The sequence below is a fragment of the Eriocheir sinensis genome, unplaced genomic scaffold (assembly GCF_024679095.1).
Source record: "Eriocheir sinensis breed Jianghai 21 unplaced genomic scaffold, ASM2467909v1 Scaffold1367, whole genome shotgun sequence".
Taxonomy (NCBI): domain Eukaryota; kingdom Metazoa; phylum Arthropoda; class Malacostraca; order Decapoda; family Varunidae; genus Eriocheir; species Eriocheir sinensis.
This window is the reverse complement of record NW_026110703.1, coordinates 67301-81183: the sequence shown is the minus strand read 5'-3', so window position 1 is coordinate 81183 and position 13883 is coordinate 67301. Positions and strand designations below refer to the sequence as shown.

The following is a 13883-nucleotide window of genomic DNA, read 5'->3' as shown; positions in this document are numbered from 1 at the left end:
TTAGTTTTGGTCTCCCGGACGCCCGCACTGAGGCGAAGACCGATCAGTGACATTCCCGGAAACATTAAACTTTACTCGCATGACAAGAGGAATATTACCTCCTACGTCGACGCTGGAAATATTACAGACTCACTCGACGGATAATACAACACTCTAACCGTCTAACGTGTCGGTGTCTCTTATTTCCTGCCGACAGCAAAAGGCGTAGGCTGGAGGCAAGTGTTGCGGATTTTATTGGAGAAGATGGTAGAGGAGGATGGAGGAGGAATTGGAGGAGGAGGAGGAGGAGGAGGAGGAGGTCGAAAGCTACGAAAAAGGTGAGGAACAGAAAAAAACGGATCAAGAGTGTAATTGTCCAAAAGAGAAAGAGGAGTACTTGAAAGAGAGAGAGAGTGTGAAGGATAGTAATAATAAGGAAAAGCATGAGAGTAAATGAGAGGTTGAGGGCATAATGAAGGAGGAAGAGGAGGAGGTGGTGAAGGAGATGGATTAGTGAATATTACAAACAGTCGAGGAAGAAGGAGTATATGAGAGGCAAAGGGTGTTATGGAAGACACGGAAGAGGACGAGGAGGAGGAGTAAAAAGGAGTTGGAGGGGTACATGAACGGTGGCAAAAAGGCAGGTATATGGAGTAAGTGGGAGACCGCGAGTTTAATGGATAAGGAGGAAAAGTATAAGACGCAGGAGAAGGTGGATTAGATAAATGAGGGATTAACCGGCGGCAGAACGTTGAAAAGAGGAAATACATAGAAGGAGAGAGTCTAATGCAGAGGAAGAAAGAGGACATGGTGAAGAACGAGCAGATGAGTAAATAAGGGTAAAATGGAGCTTGTGGATTGAGCTGTGTTTGAATTAAGGACCATCGTTAAGGTAATAATTGACATTCCAGGAACAGCATTAATGAGTCATGATGCAAAAGTCAACAATCGTTTATATGAAAATCTGAGGATGGTGAGCAAAAGGAGCAGATGCAGAGGGTGTGATGGATAAGTAACAACATACTAACACACATGCAAGCGTAAGCAGGGTGGTGATCATGCTGTAAACTTTATTACGTGAAAATAAATGTCAAAAAATCGACTGAATTGTGTTGAGTTCCACAAATGGCGACTGCTCTTCTTTAATAATGGGCGTTAGGTGGACATTATTCTCCAAATCAAGAACATAAAAAAACATCCACTCATCAGCAAAGCCATCTATACATTATTTACTTTTCACCCAAGAACGGAAAAGGGAACGAAATGTATTGAAATCCATAAATGCCGATTGTGCCTCTATTAGATATGTGAAATTATTTATCAGTTAAGGGAGACGGAGCAGAAGAGGAAGACAGGCATTCACAGTGCAGGGAGGAACGACTGCCGCCCCTCCCTCCACTTCTTCCCCCCCTCCCTTCCCCTCCCTTTCCTCCTTCCTCATCGCCACCCTCGCTGCGACGCATCTCCTTCGCCTCACCATGCAGGACGTCCCAAAAATACGATGCACGGTTTTCACTTCAGTTCACTTCAGATGAGGGTTGCGTGGTTACCTTTTCCAACGGTCTTTTTTTTATAATCTCTTTCATATCTACTCCCTCACTCGCTGGTTAGTCTCCACTCCTTTTCCAGACTTTTAATATTATTGTTGTACTTTATTCCTGTTATACGCTGTCCAAAAAAAGGCTTGCTGTCCAGTTTATTTGATATGGCGAAGTGTATACGTCTACCACTCACTCACGGCGAAGTTCCCAGACAATCCCTGCCCTGCTGCCCTGCTTTGTTATGCCCCTCCCTGCTGCCCTGCTTTGTTATGCCCCTCCCTGCTGCCCTGCTTTGTTATGCCCTCCCCTGCTGCCCTGCTTTGTCCTGCCCTACCCTCCCCTGCCCTGCCCTGCCCTGCTGCCCTGCTTTGTCCTGCCCTACCCTGCCCTACCCTGCCCTGCCCTGCCCTGCTGCCCTTCTTTGTCCTGACCTGCCCTGCCCTGCCCTGCTGCCCTGCTTTGTCCTGCCCTACCCTGCCCTGCACTGCCCTGCTGCCCTGCTTTGTCCTGACCTGCCCTGCTGCCCTGCTTTTTCCTGCCCTACCCTGCCCTGCCCTGTCCTGCTGCCCTGTTTTGTCCTGCCCTGCCCTGCTGCCCAGCTTTGTCTTGCCCTACCCTGCCCTGACCTGCCCTGCTGCCCTGCTTTGTCCTGCCCTACCCTGCCCTGCCCTGCCCTGCTGCCCTGCTTTGTCCTGACCTGCCCTGCTGCCCTGCTTTGTCTTGCCCTACCCTGCTCTGCCCTGCCCTGCTGCCCTGCTTTGTCCTGCACTATCTTGACCTTCCCTGCTGCCCTGCCTTGTCCTGTCCTGCCTTGCCTTGCCCTGTTGCCCTGTCGTGTTCACTGACGCCCGCACGTCGCATTTGTTTTGTTCTTTTTTTCTTCGTTACACTTTCATATATTTAAATATAAGAACAAAAAAAATCCATTATGGTGAAGGAAAAATAAGTATTTAAGTTAAAATTGAGACAGCCAGGGCTAGATAATCTGAACAAAAAAATTCTGCCCCTCCCTCAGTTAATGTAATTAGTGAAACTCGGCAGCAGTTAATCTCCCAGTAATGACAATTGCCGCCGCGGCGAATGAAGACTTACTGTGACATAACACATATTTTGTTTGTTTGCCCACATGTTTATACACACGTCCCTCACCCTCGGGCCAGTTCTGCTTTAAGTCCTTCCGCCGACACACAGGCAACCCACCCCCAACCCCGCCAGGGCCGCGACACGCCCCCTCCCGCCGCAGCCTGCAACACACCGTCTCGGATCAGTAATGAACCTCCAAACAAATTTCTCTACCATCTCGAGAAATATTCTGAGGGATTTTCAAAATTCTTTTAGCATTATTTTGGGTGGGTTATGAAAATCCTTTGATAAAAAAAAATGCATATTTTTTTTTACTGAAATTCTAACGTCAACTTCATACGCGATATGGAAAAAGAGTAAAGAAAAAGTTTTGGGATTAATCATTACGCTTGGAGCACAAGGGCTCGGCGGCAATCAATCAAAACTTATTCAATAAAACGTTGACATCCGGCAATGACGCGAGCCCGTGCGGCGCGTGTCGCAGCGCCTGAAACAATAAGCCTCGCCCAGGGCACGTTGATAGGGGGAGGGGGGGGGGGGGGGACATCCACAACCAAAAATTTCAAGTGCTTCAAGTATCTGTGTCAGCGCCACTGGGCAGCAGACACATCAAAGAGTCCTGGAAATAATAACACAAGTCGCGTCGCGTTGCAAACATTCCGACAGAAGGTTCAAGAAGTTGTGTCTTTGTCATTGACACACACACAGAAGCCCTTATAAGTAATAATTACTGAACACAGTCAAAGCTTATGAAATCACTGAAAAATGCAACTCATTACGCAAGGAAAAGTAAAATCATAATAATAGTTTTTAATAATGGGAGCATACGTTAAAACTACTTTTGGACTCGGAGCTCATCTCCGACACATTTGCCCTTGAGCCTGTGGTGGGTAGGAACTCAATACCTTGGGACGGTTGGCTAGCGTGACATCCGGACTCCCACAGTTTACCTTTTCCAGGTATCCCTAGGTACCCATATATCAACCAATCCAAAAGGAACGATGAACAGTTTGGTGAGCTTCGCGCCGTCTGACCTAATCCCCAGACCCCAAAACAATCGCCACCCTGACCACCACGACCAGCATGTGAGATCTCCGAAAAAGTTACTAATTCCATACTGCGCAAAACACAGAGGTGAATTATTCTGTGTCGTCTATGCCACACATTGCCGCATAACAATCACCAGTAGTGCACCGCATTGCTGCATAACCTGTATTACTCATTTTTCTGGATTGTATCACAGGAATTACCGACTCCCAGTTTCACGTCTGTATCATTTAAGAGATATCGCTGTTCTACATTTTATTCTCAGTTATATTTTCACAACAAAGGAGAGGGAGCTACAGGGTAAAATACAGATAAACCCCAAATAAATACTGCTCCTGCAAAAGGAATGCATTAGTAGTTCTATACAAAATGGTGATATCAGTTAGTCGTAGGAAAGAGGAAATACAGACAGAGAGAGAGCCTGTTCCAGAGTTATGTACTTAAAGAGATGAAAGAACGAAGGTATTTCTATAAGTTCTTGAATAACAACATGGAAAAGAGCGAAAGTAAAAAAGACGTCCTGTTCACTGACTTATCTCAAAATGGAACAGATTAAGCCTGACAGCGACTCCTTTACCTTTTCCTAATATTATTATTGTGTTGGAGAAGACAACTATTTTCTCTTTAGCTTACTCTGATAAAATGAAATTGGCTATAAATGATTTTCTCTCTTTTCCGAGTCCTTAATGCACGAATTAAAACTATTTAAAACCATCCAAAAGAATCTAATTTACAGCCGAACTGTCTCAGATTCTTAAAACATCTTTCTCTGACAGATAAAGCGTGAGACGCCATCCTAAAGCTTCACATACTGCCAAAGAAAACTCATTTTTATGATGAATAGTGCATTCTTCAGCACAAAGTTTTGATTTACCGAGGCTCCAAGAAGTGCCATAATTTGAATGCTTGTCTCTCCTCCCCACAGGGCCTCCTGCCTGACCTGGTGGTGGCCAATCCGCGCCTGTCTGACCTGTGGGGAGCCGCCACGTCATTCATCTCAGCCCTCGATTGGAATCAGCCGATCCTCATCCATGACGAGTCGCCTCAGGCCCTCCAGGTGGCCCACATTGCCAACAGGGACGGCAAGCACGACACGATGGGCCTCTCCCTCTCCGCCAACCTCCCGAGACACCACTTCCAGAACCGGCTGAGCGGGATCCTGCACACGGTGCGAAGACTCATCTTCGTCTCCGGCACAGTCAACTTCGTGAAAGTGGTGTTCAGCCACGGCGAGGACCTGGACATGTTCAACGGGGAGTACATTTGGATCTTGCTCGACATCCCCCTCCCCGGCAACCTCTCGGAATCCCTGCGTCCAGGCCTCCTCAGTCTTCGCCCAGACTATTTACGAACCCCCCAAAGACAGTTACTTGTAAACTTTGTTAAGTCGTCAATATCTGTGATATCGGAGTTTTTCAAAGAAACTAACATGACGTCGCCAGCCGTGCTGTCGCCGTCAGCGCCTACACAGTGTCAAGTGCCTTACAGGAATCTGTCCACGAGTCAGTTTGAAATACACAGGTGAGTAAAGGTCCTGCACTGTTCTGTTAGATAGATAAATAGATACATAAATAGATGAAATGAATAAATAGACAAATTTATAGTGAGGAAGACAGAGGGATAGGGAAGTGGGTGTTGGGTGGAGGACTCAATGGGTGAGGCGAAAACCAATACAACGCGGCCTGTCGATATCTGTGATGGATGACTTAACACGAGGACCGCATGGAGTTCCCGGCGTCTCAGAGGAGGAGGGAGAGGAAGGGAAAGGCTTGTCAAGGCTTCTAACACTACCACACATCTCCCGCAGCAGCCTTCATATGACTTCGACGTCGCCTCCTGCTGCTGCTCCTGCTGGTGAATAACTGATCCTCAAATGTACGATATAAGTCTATAGAAATATATCCTTACTTTGAATGTGAAACGAAATCATATGAAAGAAGATACGTAGACGAGAGCTCTGTGGGTGATTTATTATCATAAAAGCCATCAATATTGGCATAAGATGAAACACGTGATGAACTTCGAAAACTAATTCCACCACCATCATAAACACTACTTTAACTAATTACTGCTGTCACTGACTATAATACTTCAATTTTTGCAGCTACTACTACTACTACTACTACTGCTACTACTACTACTACTACTACTACTACTACCAAATCGTTACTCTTATCGGCTCTCTCTTCTCCATTTTCCGTGCAGTTTCAATAATAATTTTTTTTCTCTTCATCATTTGCCTCTTCCCTCGTCCTTCACTTCCACTTAAAACTCCCTCACTAAATCTTTCCCACAAATACTCCAGTTCAATCAAATCCCTTAGAAACTTTTTAAAAATTCATCAGTGTGTGTGTGTGTGTGTGTGAAAGAGTGAGTTTGGGGAAGATGCGGGTGGGCGTCTTCATGCATTTGAGGGGGCGACTGAATCTTGAATGAAAATATCGTAAAAGTGAGTTTTAGAAAATTCCTGATTTGAATTAATACTTTTATAACCAAGCGTTCCCAATTCTCCGACTTCGGATCGATCTGAAGGTGTCCTGAACGCACGAGCGGACTGCGGGCAGGAGAGACGCGAAGAACTCCCCTTCAGCGACTCCTCCGTCTTGGTGCGAGATTGTGTGTGTGCGAAGATAGAAGACACAAGCAAAGAAGAAGCAGAAGAAGAAGAAGAAGAAGAAGAAGAAGAAGGAGAAGAAGAAGAAGAAGAAGAAGAAGAAGAAGAAGAAGAAGAAGAAGAAGAAGAAGAAGAAGAAGAAGAAGAAGAAGAAGAAGAAGAAGAAGAAGAAGAAGAAGAAGAAGAAGAAGAAGAAGAAGAAGAAGAAGAAGATAAAAAAACAGCAACATCAACAACAAAAAGACGAACATGATGAACAAGATCAAGGAAACAAGAACAAGAACAAAATCAAGAACAGGAACACGAAAAACGAGAGAGAGAGAGAGAGAGAGAGAGAGAGAGAGAGAGAGAGAGAGAGAGAGAGAGAGAGAGAGAGAGAGAGAGAGAGAGAGAGAGAGAGAGAGAGAGAGAGAGAGAGAGAGAGAGAGAGAGAGAGAGAGAGAGAGAGAGAGAGAGAGAGAGAGAGAGAGAGAGAGAGAGAGAGAGAGGATGGAGAAAGGAAAATGGACGAAAGAAAGACAGTGCAGAAAGAGAAGGGGAGGAAGACAAAAGAACAAGAGACCATAGAGAAAATAATACGACAAAATAGTGAAGAAAGGAAAGGAAAGAAAGGGAAAGAGAGAAAAAAAAAGAATGGGTGGTAAAAGGAAAGGGAGCGAAAAAGAATCGATGACGGTAGAGAAGAAGGGAAAGCGAGAGGCAAAGAGAGCAAGGGTGTTAACGAGAACTTGGAGACCCGCGGGGAGTGGGTGAGATGGGGAGGCGGGAAAGCGTTGTGTGTGCTGCGGGAATCGATGTTTGGAAGGTGATGTAGGGCGATGATGCGGCACTCTGAGTAAATGCGCGCCCTTAGATTGTTCTTTATGGTAACTTACGATGTTGGTGTTGGACAGGGAAAGCTTTGAGTACCGAGCGAGTGTGGCGGTGATGGAGAGTGATGGGCAGGGTAGCGCGAGATGAAAGGCGATGGTGGGGAACTCAGCGTAAGGAAAATGCGATTGAGGGGAACGTGATTTTCATTAATTTGCCGTGTTTTTAGGCGAGCAAAGGATTGTGAGCTAAGTAAGTGTGCCTGTGAGGGATTATGGATCTAACTTTTAGTGGTAATGCTATGGTTTGAAAGTTAAGAGATAGATTTTGAGGACAAAGGGATTATAGAGGGATTCCTTGCTAGTGGGGGTATATAATTTGATGGGTATTGCTACATGTGTTTCTTTTTCTCCTCTTACAAACAACTCAGAGATAAGTTAAAAGGTTTTGTATACTCGAGTTATGAAGCTACAGATGTTGTGAAGAAAAAACACTAATGCGTGTGGTATGTACTGTTGAATAATGCTACATGTTTTATTTTTTCCGCTTTCAGACAACTCAAAGAGAAGCTAGAATCAAGCAGAATATCTCAGAGATCGTTACCGGGTGTGACTCCCTTTTTCCACGTCGAGAATCTGGTGAAAACGGGTGCAAGTACCCAGTGGAAGCGGGTTGGGTACATTAACGGGTCGGAGGTGCAAATTAATGCTATTTTCTGGCCCGGACGAGGGTACAAGGGCGTCTCCGAGCAGAACAAGAGGCTGCGGGTGGCGCTGGCCGAAGCCCCGCCCTTCGTCATGACCTCCTCCCTCATCGAGAACGCCACCTGCCTCCTAGGCGTCGTCTGCCTCAGGGTGAGTCTTCGAAAGTGTTTGAGGTTATCACTTGTGTCTAGCTCTGCCACCATTCTCTTATTTTTGCTTGTATATATTCCTGGGTCCCATTTGGGTGCCTTGTTTGTCTCCTCCGCTCTTATTTATTTTTACTTTACACTGAGAATTTCACAGTCTTATGATATATGAATATCTGAAAAGTGAGTCATTTATCAAAGGCTATTTGATTAAAGTAAAACACGTCACAAAATTGATACATGTCACACAAAATCTTAAACGATGACATAAACAGTTATAAAAGGTGGTGACTAAACATATTTACAAAGATTAGATTAATAATTAAGTAGCTTATGCTGCTGCACTTCGCGAGGAGGAAGGTCTAGTAACAGCACCATGGAGATTCATAAGCTACCTCTGCAGCTCGTGCAATCCTACGAGGCACCGAGGAACCATTAGGAACGCCTCCTCTGTTATTGTCTCAAATAGATTCACGCGAATAAACCAAAATGTAATTACGCTCCGAGCAACTTAATTGTAGAGTACTGATCGCTCTCACTCCCACAGTATAGCATATGATATTGTTTCTCCCCCAAAATAGATACCATGCTACTGTTATATTTTTTGCAACGCACGAAACGATGATGATACAGTGATGAGACAAGCAGCTTAACCGATGAAAGTTGCCTGCACCCCTGACGACTGTGTGAGGCCAAACGTAAGGGAAGGGATGCATGCAGCAGGGTGCAGGAAGGAAGGGAAGGCACGAGATATGGATAGAGGAAGGAATGTTTGGGAAAGGTTGGAGAGGAAGGTGGAATGAGGGCACGATATGAGGGTTTAAAAAAAGAGAGAATGTCTGAGAAAGTCTGGAAGGGTGGAAGAAAGGAAGGCACAGAATGAGGGTGAAGGAAACGAAGGAATGCATGGGGAAAAACGGAGGGAAAAGAAGGCAAAGGGTGTTAGCAAAGAAAGAGAGAATGTACGTAAACGGCTGGTAGGTAAAAAAATGAGTTGCAAGGAGTGTGTGTAAGGGAAAATAGAAAAGAGAAACAGAAGATACAGGAAAGCATGAAAAAGGCAAGGTTATGGAGAAGAGTCAAATAAGTAAGAGGACAAAATAGTGGTAGAAGTAAAGTGGACGGAGAGGAGTAGGTAGCAGTAGGAAAGAGGGGACAACCAATAGGAAAGGGGGTCGTAAGGTAGTAGGGGAGGGAGAGGATGAGAGGGGAGGTAATGTAAATGGAGGACAGAGGATGCCGGGCAGGATTAAGAGAGGGAAAGAAAGACACGGAAGGAAAGACTTTAATGAGTTTCGCAAGGGAAAAAAGGTAGGTGTACGAACACACACACACACACACACACACACACACACACACACACACACACACACACACACACACACACGCATAAAATCTCTCTCTCTCTCTCTCTCTCTCTCTCTCGAACATACAAAAAATATTTTCGCGTTGTCGTTTCAGGTTAATGTTATGACACATTATTTATAAATTTCGTAACACCAACAAATTCTTCCACAACATTATTATTATCATTATTATTATTATTATTATTATTAGTAGTAGTAGTAGTAGTTAGTAGTAGTAGTAGTAGTAGTAGTAGTAGTAGTAGTAGTAGTAGTAGTAGTATCAATATTATTAACGCTCACTTCCAATACTTTTGTGTCCCTGAGGCTAATACTCTAACCTAAGTCTACATCTCTCAACGTCCCTTTATTCCCTTCACGTGTGTCTGAAAATGACAAAACAGAATCCGCATCTTTTCCTTTCCCTTCTCTTGGCTCTGTCTGAAACGGTCCCTTTACTGCAAGTCAACAAATATCAACCACCCTCCCTTGAATCCCTTCCATACTGCCAGGAGTAGCTAAAACAAACTTTCCAACCAAAACCTGCATCTCTCAACCGTCCCTTCCCTTCCCTTCTGTGTCTCCTGCAGGTTTTCTCGCCGGAAGTGGCGGCAACCTTCGCCGACATGGAAAGAGAGGTCGTGAACGCCTCAAGGGGCTACGAAGTGGTCTGCTGCAGCGGCCTCTCTGTCGACCTCATGATTAACGTGGCCACCGACCTTGAAATTGAGCTCCAGGTGAGAGGGGACATGGAGAAGAGCGAGGTGAAGGATGGTGAATGAAGTGGGGGTAAGGAAAATGAAAGGGAAGAATAGTGAACGGGGGAAATGGAAGGGGACAAAATATGAATGAATGGAAGGGGAGACTCAAGAGTGGAAATGTAGAGAGCAAGGAAAGAGAGGGAAGGGTAAAATTACTAAAGAGCTGCAGATGGGCAAGGAAAGAGAGTGGTAGGTGAAGCAAGGTAAGTAAAAAAGGAAAATGAAACAGAAAAAAGGTAAAAAAAGGAAGGATGGCAGGAGGCAAAAGGAAGTTCGGAGAATAGAGGAAGATGTAATGAGGAGACAAACTAAGTAAAGGGAAATGGAGAGGAAAGGAAAGACAACAGAGGAAAGGAAAAAAGATAGAAGGAAGCGAAAAGAAAGAATCATACGAAGGAATGAAACGACAGCCCAGGGAAGACGAAAGGAAAAGAGAAAAGTAAGAAAGGTTAGATGGAAGAAAGGAGACGTAAAGGAAGAAGAAGAAACGAAGCAACGCAAGTGCAAGGGAAATGGAAGAGGAGTAAGGAAAGAATGGATGGGTGGAAGGAAGAAGGCATTAAGGAAAAGGAAGAAGGAAGGAAGAGAGGCAGGGGTAAGGAAACGGGAAATGGAGATCGGAGTAAGGAAGGAACCTGGATAATCAGTATAGCATTCAGAGTCGAGGTCAGAGGAGAGAAAGGACAACAGACGGAGGGGCGTCACGCTCTGTGGACTGTGGTTGTCATGAAGGACAGGGAACAGAGAACAATGGGCGTAGAAACAGTGAGGCTAAACGGAAAAGCGAGTGAATGAGTATAGATTTAGACAGTGAAACGCTTCAATAAACACAAAGCAGGCTGACAGTCAAAATAAATGTCATGTTATGTACTCCAAAAAATAAGTTCTGACCTATAAAAAAAAAATCGTATGTGCAACTCTACGGAGATCGAAACAAATATTTAATTAGCTCCCATAGCAGAAAGCCATCAAATAACTAGCAAAATCGAAATAAGGATCACAAGTATAGCTGTACCATGAAAGAACACTACCCCGATAAACATATAATCGAATAAACTCTATGGGAAATGGACCATTTATTTTACTATATCGAAAAAAATAATGAAGATGATAAGAAAAGATTAAATTCCTTCCCCTGTCGCGTATTCACCAGCACACACACAAACTCTCTCTCTCTCTCTCTCTCTCTCTCTCTCTCTCTCTCTCTCACACACACACACACACACACACACACACACTCACACACACGACATTCCCAAGGCCACACCAGACAAAGATGGGCAAAACCGCACGAACAGCAACCCGAACCGACGCAAAGCAGGAACCCTTGTAGGCAGGAGGAAAACAATGGCAGGAGAGCAGCGACGGAAAATGCACCGAGCATCAGCGTGGCGCCGCATATCTCCACTTTACTGTGAGAAATCCCAGGTGCGGAGGGCAAGGCGAGGCAAACACAGGGAGGCGCGGTGGGAGGAGAGAGGCAGGAGGAAGCGCGTGAATGGGGACGAGGGTGGGAGTGGTATGGCTTTGTGCAAGTGTGTTGAAAATGTTGAATGACTTTGCCACTACGTGCGGAGGTGAAACAATGAAAAGGAAGCGTGTTTTTGGCTTATATCCGACGTAATAAAAAAAAGTCTACAAGCATTTATTACAGCAAGAGGGCAGAGGGTATAAGCTACATATATGGGCAGAGTTGTATAATAACTTTGCAACTTTCTGGGAAAACTAAAAACAGAAAATTAAAGATTATTGTCTTGCATGAAACAATACATTATTACACAGTTTTGAGGACAAGGTGGCATAAGAGTGTACTGCTGAAGATCGGTACAAAAAAAATGATAAAAAAAGATCTAGCTATTAAATACAAAATTGCTTTAGGGTAAATGGTTAAGAAGATGAAGCGTTGAAGTAAATTAAATAAAAAAAGCGCGAACTACGAAAGACAAACCCGACGCTTAACGGCATCAGACTGAGAAAAAGGAAGGATAAAGTGGTGACATGGGATGAAGCAAGTAAAGGGAGGCGCAGATAGAGGAACGAGAGAAGGGACTGAAGGTACGGATGGGGCTGAGGGTGTGGAGGCAGGGTAGAGGGTGAGGATGAGGGGCTGAGCTGAAAAACACGCCCCCGCCTCCATACGCTGCGGGACACTCACTCCTGTCACTCACACTTCACTGAATCTGAGCCGTGTGCGTTTTTTCTTTTATTTTTGGAAGCCCTGTGTCCATTTTTTGTGCCCTCCGCAGTACTTTAATTTCGAGCTAAAAGGGAGAAGTCGACGCATGACAGAGGTAAAAAAAAAAAGATAGAGGGTAAAAAAAAAGATATAAAAAAGAAGAAAATTCAGAGCTTGACAGTGAAATGTAAAAAGGTTAAAAGTGCGCAGCAAAATCCCAGAAGAAAAAATACAGCTATTTATCTTTTTCACATCTAATCCTTTCCCTTTAATTATCATATTCAAACTTACGTTTTTTTTTTTATCACTTGCAAATTTCAAATGTCCATTTGCATCTTTCTTATTAGTAATTCATCTATTAAAAAGAAAATCTGGGTGTTACTCAATCCTTATCCCACAACAAATTAGTTTTCTTCTTATTTGAAAAGCCTCATTCCACCTTTTTCCAATAATTAGTGGGACTTCTTTTACATGCTAGTTCTAAGTATCCCTTCCTATTCTGTACATACTTTCTTCATATGATCAATGTTTTCTGGGCATTTTTTTATTTAGCTCATGCTTTGTCTCCAATACTTAAAAAAAAAAAAAATTCCCTTATCTATAAGTCCCAAGCGTTCCTGCAGCCCCTCTTGATCCATCCCTCAGGTGTACCTCGTAATGGACCGCACCTTCGGGGCGCCGCGCACCTCCGGCTGGACTGGCATCGTCGGGGACCTCCTAGATGGCTCTGCAGACCTGTCCTTCGCGCCGCTCTCCGTCACCGCCCAGCGCGCCAGACACCTCGACTTCTCAGACCCTTACTTTTTCTCCTCCATCTCCATTCTCTCCTCCACCAAGTAAGTACAACCCTAACTTTCCTTCCACCTGTTCTTTCGTTCCATATCTTGTTGGCACTTTTACTTCATCACTTTTTCATCACATCTCCCTTTCCTCCCTATTCAAGAGTCATCATGTCCCTTATACTATTGGAAAGATTATCTTTTCTCTATTATATTCATCCTATCCTCCATCAGGTGAATGTTCATTTCCACTTCTTTCCTTGGTTCGTTATAATACATATAGTGTTTGCGTCCGAACTTCATCCGCTGCATATCCATCCTCTCATCTAACAGGTAAGTGTTCTTTCGATCCCTTTTTACCCAGTATTCGAACTGCATTCTGTATCGTTGAACTAAAACAAGGTGTAAAGCATCTTATACATTACTCATAGATTAATCATTCATATACATTTTCAGTCGCCCACTTTGTTACGTTATAGAGAGAAAAAAAAGTTGAAGGATTCATTAAACGAATTTGAAAAAAGTTAATCAGCTAATGTAGGCAAATCTTTTCATGGAAATTATTATCTCAGTTAATTACTCTCAGGCTACGCTCCGATACAGAAAAAGGAACTATATAGCTTGCATTAAAATGTCACTTATCTGATTTTTCTTGGAGCACAAATTTACAGTTTCTCGTTTACTATCCATCTATCTATTTATCTATCTAAAGGGCGTGCACGCACACAGACATATTATTTCCTGAATATGAACCACATTTTAATCCCCTCTATAGAAAACAAACGGCTAGTACAGAAAGTTCCACTTTACACAAAAATAGTGAGCAATAAATGACTGTAATTACTTTATATAGAGGGAAAAACTTTCCAAATAACAGTAAACAAAAACAGCAAAGTGTGA

General features: G+C 44.0%; 1 protein-coding gene across 1 annotated transcript; it reads left to right on the top strand.

Annotated features, from left to right (window-relative positions):
- The first annotated feature begins 4246 nt into the window (after positions 1-4246).
- Positions 4247-13072, top strand: LOC126989893 (glutamate receptor ionotropic, NMDA 3A-like). The gene is made up of 4 exons (XM_050848512.1): positions 4247-5171; positions 7628-7928; positions 9858-10004; positions 12850-13072. The coding sequence occupies exons 1-4, from the start codon at positions 4747-4749 to the stop codon at positions 13042-13044; spliced, it is 1068 nt and encodes a 355-aa protein (XP_050704469.1). The 5' UTR covers positions 4247-4746; the 3' UTR covers positions 13045-13072.
- The last annotated feature ends 811 nt before the right edge of the window (positions 13073-13883 follow it).

What these genes read in the sequence shown, in the direction of transcription:
- LOC126989893 (XM_050848512.1), top strand. Translation starts at nt 4,747, where the DNA reads ATGGGCCTCTCCCTCTCCGCCAACCTCCCGAGACACCACTTCCAGAAC. An exon ending in TAGGCGTCGTCTGCCTCAGG is followed by an intron (nt 7,929 to 9,857) that starts GTGAGTCTTCGA and finishes TGTCTCCTGCAG; the next exon opens with GTTTTCTCGCCGGAAGTGGC. An exon ending in ACCTTGAAATTGAGCTCCAG is followed by an intron (nt 10,005 to 12,849) that starts GTGAGAGGGGAC and finishes TCCATCCCTCAG; the next exon opens with GTGTACCTCGTAATGGACCG.